This window comes from Poecilia latipinna, unplaced genomic scaffold, assembly GCF_001443285.1.
Source record: "Poecilia latipinna isolate Pla-1442-1.1 unplaced genomic scaffold, P_latipinna-1.0 Scaffold746, whole genome shotgun sequence".
In the NCBI taxonomy this organism is placed as follows: Eukaryota; Metazoa; Chordata; class Actinopteri; order Cyprinodontiformes; family Poeciliidae; genus Poecilia; species Poecilia latipinna.
This window is the reverse complement of record NW_015113362.1, coordinates 168394-181907: the sequence shown is the minus strand read 5'-3', so window position 1 is coordinate 181907 and position 13514 is coordinate 168394. Positions and strand designations below refer to the sequence as shown.

Here is a 13514-nt window from a genome sequence, read left to right as displayed (position 1 = left end):
ATAAGTTTGCCACTTTTTCATCCCTAACAATTTTAAGGTTAACATAACTGCTTGTCCTGTTTACACATCCAGCTGAGCTGTAAATCTCTGCAGCTCTTCCAAGGTCAGCACAGGCCATTTGCCTGCTTCTCTGACTGTTACTCTCCTTGTCCAGCCAGTCAAACTGGACAGACAGTGATGTCATGGCAAATTTGTGGAACACTTTTTACATTTTCATATGATAGATTGAGCGGTGGACAATTAAATCTGGAAATTGTTTAATGACCCAACCCTAGTTTAAAACTGCTCCCCCCCTCCACCCCCCCAAGTCTTTCTGCTGCGTTCCTCGGTCATGATGCTTTTGGTTCACTGAAAGGCTGACTGTATAATATGACACATTTCATATTTTTATTTGCTTTCTAACCATGTAATATGTTCATTATGCTTCACAGTTATGCTCTAAATCATCTAGTTAGGTTACATAAGATCACAGATTATTTATTTTTTTTATTGTGGCACCACAGTAACCTCTTTAGTGTCAGAACAGTGTGCACAGTTTTTCTCTCAAAATTCAAAATGATTTAAATACAGACATCTGCAGACAAGGTACAACATTTGTTTCCCCAGCATTATTAAAATTTAAATACAGAGTTTATTTGTTTTCTTACAAATGTCGATACAAAAAAAATCTCATATTAAAAAACAAAGAAAAAAAACAAAAAAAAACAGAAGTGTCCCTGAAGAGAACTGTGATGCAAATTTTAGGGAAATGAAAGCAGCTTTTTGAAGCTGTCTGGTAACTCAGAGCAAAGGGGAAAACCAGACAGCTCCTCTCCCCTAACTGCGTAAACAGAGTAAACATTACATTGTACATCATAAAAAAGAGAGACACAATAACTTAAATATCTCATGATAGTCCAACATGGTTACTTTCTTTTACATAAAAACGGGAAGACGCGATAATCTCAAAGTTTACTTAAAAAGAAAAAAAGTTCTCATTCTATAAATATTGCACTTTACTGGAACTGATACCATGACGTCAAAGTGCACATAACTGTGCACACAAAATGCTGACATCAAGCCATGAACAGTTCCTTCAGTCTACTAGTCTTGCTGGTACAAACACAACCTTTTTATAAAAAAAAAAAATATGTTTTTTTTTTTCCTTTTTGTAGAATGATTTATAATATTATAAAATATCCACTGAAGAGTACTGAGACATCAGCACATTCAAAACCAGATCTGCAAGTGTGAATGTAGAGCAGTCATTCCAGCAAAGCTCAGTGCAACAGAGGAGACTTCATGAGGTTCAGTTTTACTTCTCGTCTTTGGTAGAGGTTCCCATTCGACGTTCTTTTGCATTGTGCGCTCAGATCACAATGAACCACGCCCCATCGGAAATGTCATTTCTTTGGAAAGTTGACCACTTTTGTTTGAGGACACACAATTTCACCAGTTAAATGTAAATACTTCCTTCTGCTGAGATGCCCTACTGTCACTCCCTGATGAGTCAAAGGCTCGGTGGGCATTCGTGCACCGGCTTTAGGTCACATGTGCGTTTGACTGACAAATAGCTTAGGTCCTGTATTCCAGGATGTTTGAGCTGCAGTTCAAATGTTCTTGTAGATATTCATGATCCCATTGGCTGTAGAACTATGACCTCCCTGGATGGTAGAAAATACAACAGAAAGAAAAGGAGGGAAACAAACAAACATTAGTAAACAATGTGAGTGAGTCTCCATCCTGGCTGGTAGACATGTCATGTTGCAAATAATGCCATAAGCTTTTTTGTCATCAGTATGTCTACTTTGGTACAATCGTTTTATATGACTAAATAATTGTGGGGGTATTCAAATAAACCAATACTCACTCAACAATGTTTTGTTCTACTGACCCTAGGAAGAAAAAAACAAAACAGTAGAACAGGCAATGAGTTTCCTTTTTTTGTTTTGATATCATAATGGATCAAAGAGGAATATGTGCAAATATGTGTCAAACTTTCAAAATTTCATGAGAAATACCTTTGTCAGTACCTGTTCTGTTCTTCAAGCACCAAAACAAAAGCGGGCCAAACAAAAAAACCGAACAAATAACAGTTGCAGCTATCACAGCAGAACTGAAGTTGTAAGGCGGATCAGGAGGGAACTTAGAAGAACCTTCAGAAAAAAACAAAGAACAAAAAAACAATTATTAGAGTCTGAAATGTGTTCTGAAAAGTCATCTTTAAGTGCAAGTCTGGAACTTTTGTATTTCTTCTTTTTTTTTTTTTTTGGCCAACTACTCAGCTTCCATAAAAAAGAGAAAAACATTCCAAGTGTGTTTTTTTTTATGTAAAATATGTCCTGGTTCAAAACCCAAGTGTCATTACAAAATAATGGGAACACACATTGTAATCTCAGCTGAGGAAGTCGGTGCTCAAAAGCTTCGTTAGTGCTTGTATGCTTTTCTACAAAACATGGTGCTTAGAGGAGAGTAAAAATGATGTAATAAAGGATGAGTAAATTGTTGGGGTTCACTGTGGTGTATTTCTACAGCTACTGGTCAGATACACTTTTATATTCACTACTGGTTTTGTCAACACTGAACAGCAGATTCAGTTCTCTGAAAAACGTAACTGAAACTGTCCATATTCAACTACAACAAGAAGATCCTTTAGGGGAGAATGTGTTTTTGACAGATATCCTAGCTAATCGTTCATATCTGTTTTTTAAAGATGAAGGCATATCTTCCCCAAGGTTCGTGATCTGAGAGATCAAAAAAAAAACAAAAAAAAACGAATCAGCAGTTTAAACTCAACCAAACTTTAATAAAATGCAAAAAGATATCTTAAGAGATCAGACAGAAAAAATCCATACAGAGATTCAGTCAGATCTGGTATACATTCTGATTACTCGCAATTATATAGATTTAAGCTGCAAACAAACAGTTTTTCTGGAACATTCCTGCTCCGCCTGCTCGCACAACTAATGATTTTAGATACTTTTTTAACTGTTTCGGTTTTATGAGTCATACTTCCTAATTATGAGTTATTTCAGAGATTTTGCAGCTTTAGGCGCAGAACCTGGAACCGCATTATCTCTGATTCGGTCGAGCTGACCAGCGCAGGAATGTGTGCACATAATCCAGGAAAACAGCAGAGCCGTAGCATTATATTATTATAGCAGATCAGTTATTCAATTTTAGCTTGAATATCTGCTGACCAACATATTGCAATAAAAGAGTAAGTGTAGTCCCATATCGTAATAAAAGACAAGATGCAATCCCATGCTATACAATTTATATCTAAAACTTAAGTATATTAATGCATTTATTGTAGCTATCCAGCATGTTAGACACGTAATATTTTTAGCTCTTTTAAGTTCCTTCCAAACTTCAATGGTTTCACACTTTGTCATGAGACACTCGAATGAGTAAAAGTATTTCTTTGAGATTTTATGATTGAGCAACAAAAAGCAATGTATAATCTTGAAGCTCAAATAATAAAAAAAAAGCATCACTTAGACAAATAAACACAATAATATACCGAGTAAATAGAGTAATCATTTGAATTCATTACCCTCAAGTCAACACTTTGTATCATCACCTTTCACTGCATTTACAGCTGGAAGGCTCTTTTAGGTTTGTCTCTAACAACTTATCTTGAGTCTTATTTGTACAAAACAGCTCAAACTCAGTCAGCTTGTTTAATGGGTGTGTGTGAACACCAATTTTTGCATCTATCAGGAAACTGATTATTGGATTTTTGGCTGGGATTTACAGTCAGACTTTTGGCTAACCCATTCAATCATATGATTATATTTGATCTAAACAATTTCATTGTATCCACTTTAAGAGTTTTCGTATTGTTTGAGGGTGAACCTCCATCTCGTCATTTGTTCCTATGGGATGTCCTGAGTTAGGCTCATTCTCATAGCGGCTGATTGTTGTTTTTCATACTCTTACGTAAGCAGTTTTGCCTTGGTAGGTTTGCATTTGCGCCACACATTTAATGGGGAAATATGCCTGCTTTTAGTTTTTGCCTTGAAAGCTGAAATATTCTGTGTCGCATCTATTTAGAATTATCCAACATGAATCTGTGCAAAGAGGGTTTGACTGCTGAGACAGTCAAACGACCTCCTCTCAGTCCAAAAGTGGACACTTTCCCAGTAAGATTAGGCAAAAAACTCCCACACATATCCCATAAAAAGTAAATAAATGTACAGAGGAATTTTCATCGGTTACTCACTTCCTAAAACTTGCCGAGTGACTAAAAGTAGAAGACAGGGTACAGAAAATAACTCACTGTCCTGTTTCAAATGAGGACTTACATGCTGAGACGATCTCTGAGGTGAACGTGTCCACGGAGCAGGACACCTTCACTTCACCAACAGAGCAGTTAAAATTCGCAGTGCTGGAGATGCTAACCAACTCGTCTCTGGAAGGACTTTCATCGTTAAGGAGAACCCTCCACATTTCCCTGTTGACGTTTCCAGGAACATTCCACTCCATCCGTTTTCCTGATAACCCATTATGTGAGTGGCATGTCACATTACAGTCCGATGGGACGCCGCTTTCTTCTCTACATCTGACTGAGGTTTCAGGCTTACTGAAGAGAGCTGCAAGAACGACAGATGATGAAAACGTGAGGTTGTCAAACAAATTAAACTACAGCTTTTGTTTTATTATAATCATCAATATACATTAATTACGAGGGTGAAATGTCACAAAATCAAAAATTGGAAGCAGTGGTTTATGTTTTTATGTGAAACGTTTCACAGTTTGCATTCAAAGAAAAAAAAATAAAAGAAGAGAAAATGAAAGGAAAAGAAAACAAAAGGAAGTCCTCTTTAAAACAGGCAATTCTCATTTCTCACTTAAAAACACATTCCCTATTCCTCAAAACGTCCCTGTATCTTTCTAAAGAGTAGACGGTAAAATAAAGGCTCAAACATTGCTTCTGTAGATAACAGTTCACCTCCAACTTTTGGTTTGATAGATTCCAGATTCATCCCCCACCATCAAAGAATGAAACATAATTACATGAGACAGACATCAATGTTAAAAACTTGCCTACCTGTGACATTAAGATAAATCTGGACCTCGTAGAGATCGCCACTTGCAGCATTTTTATACCTATAATAACATTGGTATTCCCCACTGTCAGATAGGTTTAGTCTGTAGATGTGCATCATTGTGTGGTTTTGATCCATTTCTGTGTTTGGAAGTTGATTTATAAGAGGTTTTGAATGATATCCATTAAGGAAAACGGACTTTCCATCAACAACTTTTTGAAAGTACAGAAACTCCAGTTGCGATTCTTGTGCTACAGGGCAGTAGAAGGTGACATTTCCTCCAACCAACCCATCATACACAATCGGAGAATTCCCTGAAAAATGACACAAACAAAAAAGGAAATTATTAAGCATTTTTTTTTCATAAAACGTCTGCATTGAAAATGATCAAAACATGTTAAACAATAAAAAGCATTCTCTTGCGAGTAAGCCGTTCTTCATTAAGGTTTTGTGTGGGTGTGGGACATTTTGATAAAGTTTTGATGACTAAATTAGATTAATTTCAGTTACTCTTAAGATTTTTTGGGGGGGAAAATTCCTGTCCAGGCAGTGTCCTCAAAAAGGGTTTTACAAGCCAAAGCTTCCTGAATGGGAAATTGAGAGTGTTATGAGCTAACTGTGTGTCATTAGCTGCCATATATATTTTGCTTTTGAAAAAAAACTATGCTTGATTGAAAGAGCCATTTTGGATAAAAAACATAATGATTTTCTCTACAGACAGTTAAGACATACTACCTCAAGTGTGTTTGCAAAACCTGTTTATTTTTGAGACTTCGGTTTTAAATAAAACATTGAAGTCTAGCACACTAAACTCCTGCTTCTTCTTGACTAAATCATATTAAACAAAAATGCAAATTGTTACCCACTGAAGATAAGATATTTACTCATTAACTCCATAGGACATCACTTCTGCACCTTGTCTTTACTTTCTGTTTTAATATTTTCCCTCTGTGCAAATCTTCATGCTGCAACTTGTCTATCAGTATTTTGCTGGCACACCTGAATTTCTCTACTGATGAAAAATAAAGGTTGCTTCTATTTTCCCTTATGAAATTCTTTAATCAAAACACAGTGACTGTGTCTAATTTGGTTTCCATTCGCATTTTTATTTTTGGAATAAACTATTCAACATATGAATGACCCTTTTTTTCAACAATTTTGGAGAACTCTTTATTTATTGATTAACATGTAGTGCGAGTCATTTTAAACTACCAAGCAACATGTTTCATTTAGATGTCCTGGATAAAAATCCTTGAGATTAACTGGAATACTCACCAGCATCAGCTGACCCGAGTCTGGTTATCACCACAGCTAGATGAAGCAGAAGAAGGAGCCTTTGTTCTCTAGATATATACAGAAAATAGAAAACATTGTAAACATCAAAAGGGTAATAAAAAGAGTCACAGCTATATTACACACAAAAATCCTCCCCGTTTTGCAAATGCAAATATGTACAAATAGAAGCAGTGAGTCACATTCTTCGAGGTTTCAGATTGTTTCACTAGAGGTAAAAATGCTCAGTCACAGTCGGTGAGGCATGAGAGAAAACATCGAAATGAGTAATGCATGAATATTTAAAATCACTGCATTCTCACCCTTGGGACATTTGGGGACTTTTAGTTGCATGTAATATTATGATTCAGTATCACAAATTCATTTAATAAGGTCTCCCATAAAAATAACTTTCAACGGCCTGTTTGAACAATCTATCAATATTTATATTAAAGTTGAGAGATATATAACCCTTTTCCATAATGAAATGTCTTTTGTCTTATACCTTGGTAATAAAAAAAAGCTTTTTATTGGGCATTAGTTGGAGCTTAACCAGCTGATTTAACTTACTTTGGTTTTTCGCAACTTCTAACAGCTGTTCTTTGTGTGTTCAGTTCTTATTCTCTTTATTATTCTCATTCGTTAACAACAATTAATTCTTGGACTTATTTGTATTGATGTCTATTTATTTGTTTATTATTTGGGTTATTATTACTAACAAATGGTGTGGATTTAATTTGAACAGATCAGGTGGAAATGTAATCTCGTACAAAATCTTTTTAAAATACTTTTTTCCAATAACAAATGGAACAACATTTACAGCCTCCCTGCCAAAACACTAATCTATACCTGCCCATATTCTCTGTTCGATTCAAGTCAGGACTCTGGTTGACCCACTTCAACGTGTTCATAATGCTTCAAACCTGAAGACATGTGGTGAATTAAAAATGTGCTTTAAATCTGAAAACACCCGGGGTATAAATAATTTTGTGCTTGGTTAAAAAGTTAGACGAAGTCGGCACACTAGTGCTTAAAACACCTTAACAACAGGTAGCAGGCCACCAATCAGATGACATTATTAGATTTTAAGTAAACTAAAATTACTATAAAAAATATTGTAGTAATCAAAAAAATACTACTTTTTTATCACCTCAGCACATCTACAAGACTTAACTACATATTTTCACATGAACTGACATCATAGGGAAATTTTTATTTATACATTTGTAGTGGTTTTCTGGTCAGGTTTTACATCAAAAGTGTTACACCGGAGATCACATTATTTATGATCATTGAGCTGCTGTCTGTGGCCGAAATCACATAATCACAGTGATATATTGGTGGAATGTGAGGATGACTTACAGAAGAATGTGCCAAATCTTTGAGGCCTGTTGAAACAAAAACACAAGTTAGCATTGCAAGACGATGGATTACCTTCTGATTACAAGCACTTACACAAGCTAAATCAAGTTATAAACGAACAGGTCGTCTTTATCTATGAGCTTTTACAAATTGACTTGAAGTAATAAAAGAGTAAATATTGGGATTTTTTGCAGGTACATCTATAAAGTGTTTAATTACACTAGACAGTAACACAAAATTGTACATAAAAAAAACACAATTTATCTGAAATGTATGACTTATCCCTGCTGGGATAAATCATACATTTGGGGAATTCTGGGATTTTTTTATTTTTTATTTTTTGTCTTAGCTGAACATAAGCCAGCATGTCTTCTGCAAACAAACAGCCATAGGGAAGTCCCTGAAGTACAGACAGAGTGTGTTTGAAAGTGCAAAGCCAGTATTACTGGAAATACTTAAATTGTCATTAAAGGTGGCATCTTCGGCCACAAGATGCAAAAATTGCCTATTTTTGCATCTTGCTTCTCTGAAGCAGAAAGAGTGATTTGATTGAACCTTTGGTTACTTAATAAACTCTCAGCAGAGCTGGAATGTAAAAACGGTGAAGAGGAAATTAAAATTTTCACCACCATTTTCCTGGCAGACACTTTAGCTCAGGAAATTCCCAAGCAGAAAATTACCTCCCATTTATTTAGGGTTTAGATTATGAAAGCTCGAAGCAGGACAAATCAAGATAAAGTCGAAATCAGTTGCTGCCTGTGACATCTATTTGAGAACAGATCTTTGTCTAACCACTCTGCTCTAAATGCTTCAAACAGCTGCTACACCCCAGGATAACAATGGAAAGATAAGCTCCTCGCCTGCTAGGCAGAAACCAAGATAAGAGGGAATTCCCAGGTGGTTGATAATTACTCGGTGGTTAGCATACAGTAAGTTTAGTAGTGGTATAATTGATACTAACTGAAATGTGATAGCAATATTTATAGCTATATATATGAACAACAGGTGATATTGTTTACATGATTTTACCAAGGTAGATGTCTAATTTAATCAAACTGAATTCCAATACACTGTATCTAGGTCAGCCTGGCTATCGTCAACACTTTGGTTTCTAATTCAAATTGCATCAGTGAGCTGTTGCCTTTGTGCTCTCAGTTTCCGATTACACTCTATGTAGGGTTTGGTTACTGATTCACACAACAAAACAATCTTTTTACATGGGTTTCATGTCTAGAGCAAACAGTTTGTTTCAGAGGTTGGTTTCATTTTGTTGTGGTTAGAAAAAAATACCTGGTGCATTACTTGGCATTGCCTAGAGATGTTCTCAGTAAAGCCATGTGAGACTTGTGGCTTACGGCATGTAGCATATGTCATATCCGTAAAGGCGTGACAACTTGAAAAGGGAAAATGAAACACTGAAATACCTAAGATGTGATGGCCTTTGCAATAACGCACCTGTTACATTTCTTTTACTTAAAGGAGGTCTAAGTATGCATGTTTTAACATGCAAAACAAACTATTGGGAGACTTCTTTAACCTAAATGCTTACTGGTAATTTAGTTAGGAAATTTCAACCGAGCATTGTTTCAAAAATCAAAGCAGTTTATACAGTTACAATAAAAAAATGACTTGTAACATATTCCAGATGTTCTCATTTTGAACTACACAACTTGATCAGACTTCTTTATCAAGGGGTGAAATAAGATGTAGGCTGTGGTCAGATTTATGCAACAAAATAATCCTAATCATACAAGAAATTTCTCTGATGTTGAGAGCTGTAATTGCGATTGGATGTTGCTTTCTTTTGTCAGTGGGACTTTGTGTCACCTGCATAATGGGAAGACACTGAATGAGTGATGGAGGAGATGAGAGAGTTCCTCTCATGCAGAGGGTACAACAAAGTTTGTAGTGAACCAATTATTTTGCTACTTTCAGAATTATTATGCTTAATTACGATACAAAAAAACAAAAAAAAGATCGTTTTTCAACCGGACAGTAGCCAGTTCATTTATTTTGTATTGGAAAACTAACTGGGTATGCTGAGTAGTTTAACTCTGAAAAGTTAAACCTATTATTAAACTCACATAATAGTTTAATAACTATTAAACTAATAGTTCAATATTATACAAAATACAAGGAAACTTGTGTGTAACTATTAAACCATGCTTAATACCATGCTATAGTTAGTACAGTATGCATACATCATACTGTATGCATACAGTACATCCAGTACATCATACTATGTACTGTATAAGCCATTATTACTGTATAATCGTGATTTTAAAGTTGCAACATCTGACAGTAGCAATATAAGATCATAGATAGTGATCCCTAGTAAAGATTAGGGCTCATTAATCTGCCACGTAACAGAATATGTTTATGACTTCTGCTTTTTCTCATTACAAAGTGATGACATCATAATGAAACTCTGGGAATTTCCACATGGCGTAGGACGTCACGTTGTTGAACACAAGTTTTCAGGATTGACCCTGAAACTATCTACCAATGCCACTCAACTAATTCAGTTTAGTCAACAAAGGTTTCATGTATCCTTAAGAGGCAGTCACGCATTACTAGACAAATGCAACTGGGTATGCTGAGTAATCTAACTCTGTAAAGTTAAACCTATTATTTAGTGGTTAAAAATAAGAAAATCTACAGGAATAGCCCAGTAGTTTGTTCTCTCATGTTGAGGAAAAAAAAAGCTTGATTAACCACCAACACACACGAATACACATACCGGAAGAGATAATAAGACACCTTTTTTTTTCTCCCATGTGTCTTCATATTAATGCAAATCATTCAAGCACAGAAAATCAGTCAACCAAAAAACCTGCACATTAGATGGAAGTAGGAGACTGAAGCAGAGGCAAAAAATACATTTTTAACAGACTCGATAAAAACAGCACTGCTGAAAGCTAAGCTCTATATCTCGAACTGCTGCCAGTTTGGCATGACGTATTTGTTTTCAAAGAACTTTATGTTACTGACACGGAAGGAAGTGATAGTCCTTATCACTAAACAACACGCTTTGTGAGATTCAAAATTAATAAAAGCTGCTCTCATTTCAGAGGAGAGAAGATAGACTTACCATGATTTTGTCTCGTCTTGCTGGCTGACCGCGTACTGTCTGTGCGAAGTTGTGCCTCCTCCTTTTCTAAGCATGAGGAAGGGCGGGGCCACAGCCTGAGTTTGTTTCCGTTTTGTTGCTATAGTAACAACGTGCACCCTTTGGAAACGCGCGATCTCGGGAAGGTTCAGAGTCCTGATTTAGTTAGACATGCGACGATGAATCAGTTTCTCTAGAATAAATTAGTTACATTTTGAAAAAAAAAAATAGTGTCTATTAGAATAAAGTATGGCTCAATATTTGTATCTGCTTCACTTGCAACAAAGTTCATTGAAGCGGAAAAGGTAGTTGAATTAACTTTTATCAGACTGTGCAATCTTCTCTTTACCTTTTCAGTAAGCTAGAAAATTAAAATCCAATAAGCCAGAAAATGTTTTTTTTATACTTTAACATACAGTAAAATTACAATTTACTTAAATAGTTTTATTTAAGATTCTATGAATAATCTGAATGTCTTCTGTAAATAGATGACATAATATGTTGGTAACAACATTGTCAACAAACATTTCCAATCTTATTTGAAATGTTGAAATAACATCTTGACTCTCAGGCACGTTTATTGAATCTGTGCTTATAAGGATTTGCTCATGTTTTCTCAATCACAGCTCTCAGTTGTCACACTTTCTTACACCTCTTGAACATTTTAACATTTTATTAAGTTACACACAAGCTTCCTTGTATTTTTCTGGGATTTTATGTGATAAATCAAAACAATGCACCACATAATTTTAAGGACTGAGAAAGCAAAACATGCTTTGCTCATTGCTTTATGAATAAAGACATGGAAACTGTGGCATGCATTTATTTTCAGCTACCTTTACTCTAATAACTTTAAATAAAACTTATTTCAATTGTTTTTTTCAGATGTCACCTTGCTCCAACAGTTATGTCACCTTATTGTAATTTAATTTTAGATACAGTTGTTCTGTGAAGCCCACAAAGGTTTTTCAGAGAGCATTAGTAAATAAACAGCAGTGGTATCTGAAAGCAGAAAGAGTACAGGTCTAATGGAGACCCACCAAACCATTTATGTCCATCTAAACTGAGAAGGCAGCAAAGAAGACAATAGATCAGAAAAGCAGTTGAGAGACTCATTATATTGCTGGATGAGCTTTAAACTTTAAATTATTTGTTGACTATTGGTGCACTTCAGCAAGTCATTGTTTAAGCCATAACAGGTCATCTTTGGAGTTTGCTACAGGCTGTCTAGGGTACAAAGCAAAACTGTGGAAGAAGGTGCTCCGATCAGGTGAGACGACAAAAAGGTCTTTTTGGTCTGTATGCAAACCACCATGTGTGGAAAGTTAGCCTTGCATGTAACCCTGAAAACACAATTACCAAAGTTATATGTGTTTGCAGCCACACTGTGTGGTGGGGGAGATTTTCTTCTGCAGCGTTATGTAAGTTGGTCGGAACCAATAAAACGGAGGTTTAGACTTAGGCGATGATTCACCATTCAGCAAGACAGTGATACTTAACAATCAGCCTGAGCTACTATGAAAGGATTTAAATCAAAAAAAATATTCATGCATTAAAACAGATCAAAGTTCAGCTATAAATCAAATTGAGAATCTGAAACTAGAAAAAAAATAAATAAAGTAGTATTTTTCAGATGTTACCAATGAAATCTACTTGAGCTTAATCTATTTTGCACAGAAATGTGGTCAAAACATTGTTTTTTATTTTTATTTTTAAAGTTACATAAATAGTTACAACTGGTATTCTGCAAAGTTCTGTCTGACTCCAGAGAGCAGAATACAAATGCTCGCTTTGATTACAGTTAATTTGCTCAAAAAAAAAAAAAAACTTCCCATGTATTATTTCCCTCTTGCTTCATAATTCTTCCTGATAATCCTAACACACGATGCAACGAGGTTTGTGATTACAGCACAAAAAATGTGAAAAGGTTCAAGAAGATTTACAAGACATTACATCTCAACCCTTGTCAGTGTATAAATATATAACTTTCACTTGTCTTATGCTTCCAGAAAGTGAAGGGGATTCTTTCAGTTGATGGTAAAACCTTAGACATTAGGGATGTGTGATTCAGTGTGTGTGTGTGTGTGTGTGTGAAACAGTGTGTGATGGATTCCCTGAACTTTTGCCTTTCCCGCCAGACTGGTCCGCCTTTGACATTTACCTCAGTGGTTGAGCAGAAATACTAGATCCTCCCATAGTTTCACATTCACGTCTTGTTCTTTGCTGATTTTTATGCCATTTAAGAACTTAACTTCTGTCTTTTATACAGTTTAAGTTCTATGTAAAACTATCTCCACCGCCTTTTGTTAAGGGTGTACTTATGTTTTACATAATCCCCTCTTTTAAGTTTGGTCCCCCATATTTAGCTCGTAGAAACCTTATTGGCTCATCTTAGTGTTTTCTTTACTACTCCAAATTTCCTGTTGGACTTGTTGGCGCAAGGGGGAATGCCTTGGGATGAGAAGTCACTCTCCTACAGGACCAAGCTGCCGATGACAGACTTCCCTCAATAAGTCTTGTGACCTTTCTAGCACTTCTTTGTTTTCCGAAAGCATCAGAATGAAGAAACAAGGAATTCCAGGGATTTTCCATGAATGAAAAACTCACTCCAGCACTCCCTGATGGAGAGTAATGGTATTCCTGATACCTTCAACAGCCTGATAATGTAAAAACATCGGAATCCCATTTTCTTCTCTTTAGATTATGCAATCTGTGTCATAAATGAATAAGGAATTTCGCAT

The 13514-nt window shown here is 35.7% G+C and overlaps 1 protein-coding gene across 2 annotated transcripts; it reads right to left on the bottom strand.

Annotated features, from left to right (window-relative positions):
• Positions 1 to 368: 368 nt before the first annotated feature.
• On the bottom strand, positions 369 to 10837 carry LOC106955562 (uncharacterized). 2 transcript variants are annotated; one of them, XM_015045826.1, is made up of 8 exons: positions 10756 to 10837; positions 7665 to 7690; positions 6306 to 6373; positions 5033 to 5344; positions 4287 to 4574; positions 2001 to 2135; positions 1850 to 1874; positions 369 to 1643 (listed from the first exon to the last, which is right to left on the bottom strand). In XM_015045826.1, exons 1-8 carry the CDS (start codon positions 10756 to 10758, stop codon positions 1610 to 1612), a joined length of 891 nt encoding a protein of 296 aa, XP_014901312.1. In that variant the 5' UTR covers positions 10759 to 10837; the 3' UTR covers positions 369 to 1609. The 2 variants fall into 2 exon arrangements, with proteins under 2 accessions (XP_014901312.1, XP_014901313.1); XM_015045827.1 differs by having other exon boundaries at positions 2013 to 2135.
• Positions 10838 to 13514: the final 2677 nt, after the last annotated feature.

What these genes read in the sequence shown, in the direction of transcription:
- LOC106955562 (XM_015045826.1), bottom strand. An exon ending in GATTTATCTTAATGTCACAG is followed by an intron (nt 4,575 to 5,032) that starts GTAGGCAAGTTT and finishes TCGTTCTTGCAG; the next exon opens with CTCTCTTCAGTAAGCCTGAA. An exon ending in GTAGAACAAAACATTGTTGA is followed by an intron (nt 1,644 to 1,849) that starts GTGAGTATTGGT and finishes TCTACCATCCAG; the next exon opens with GGAGGTCATAGTTCTACAGC.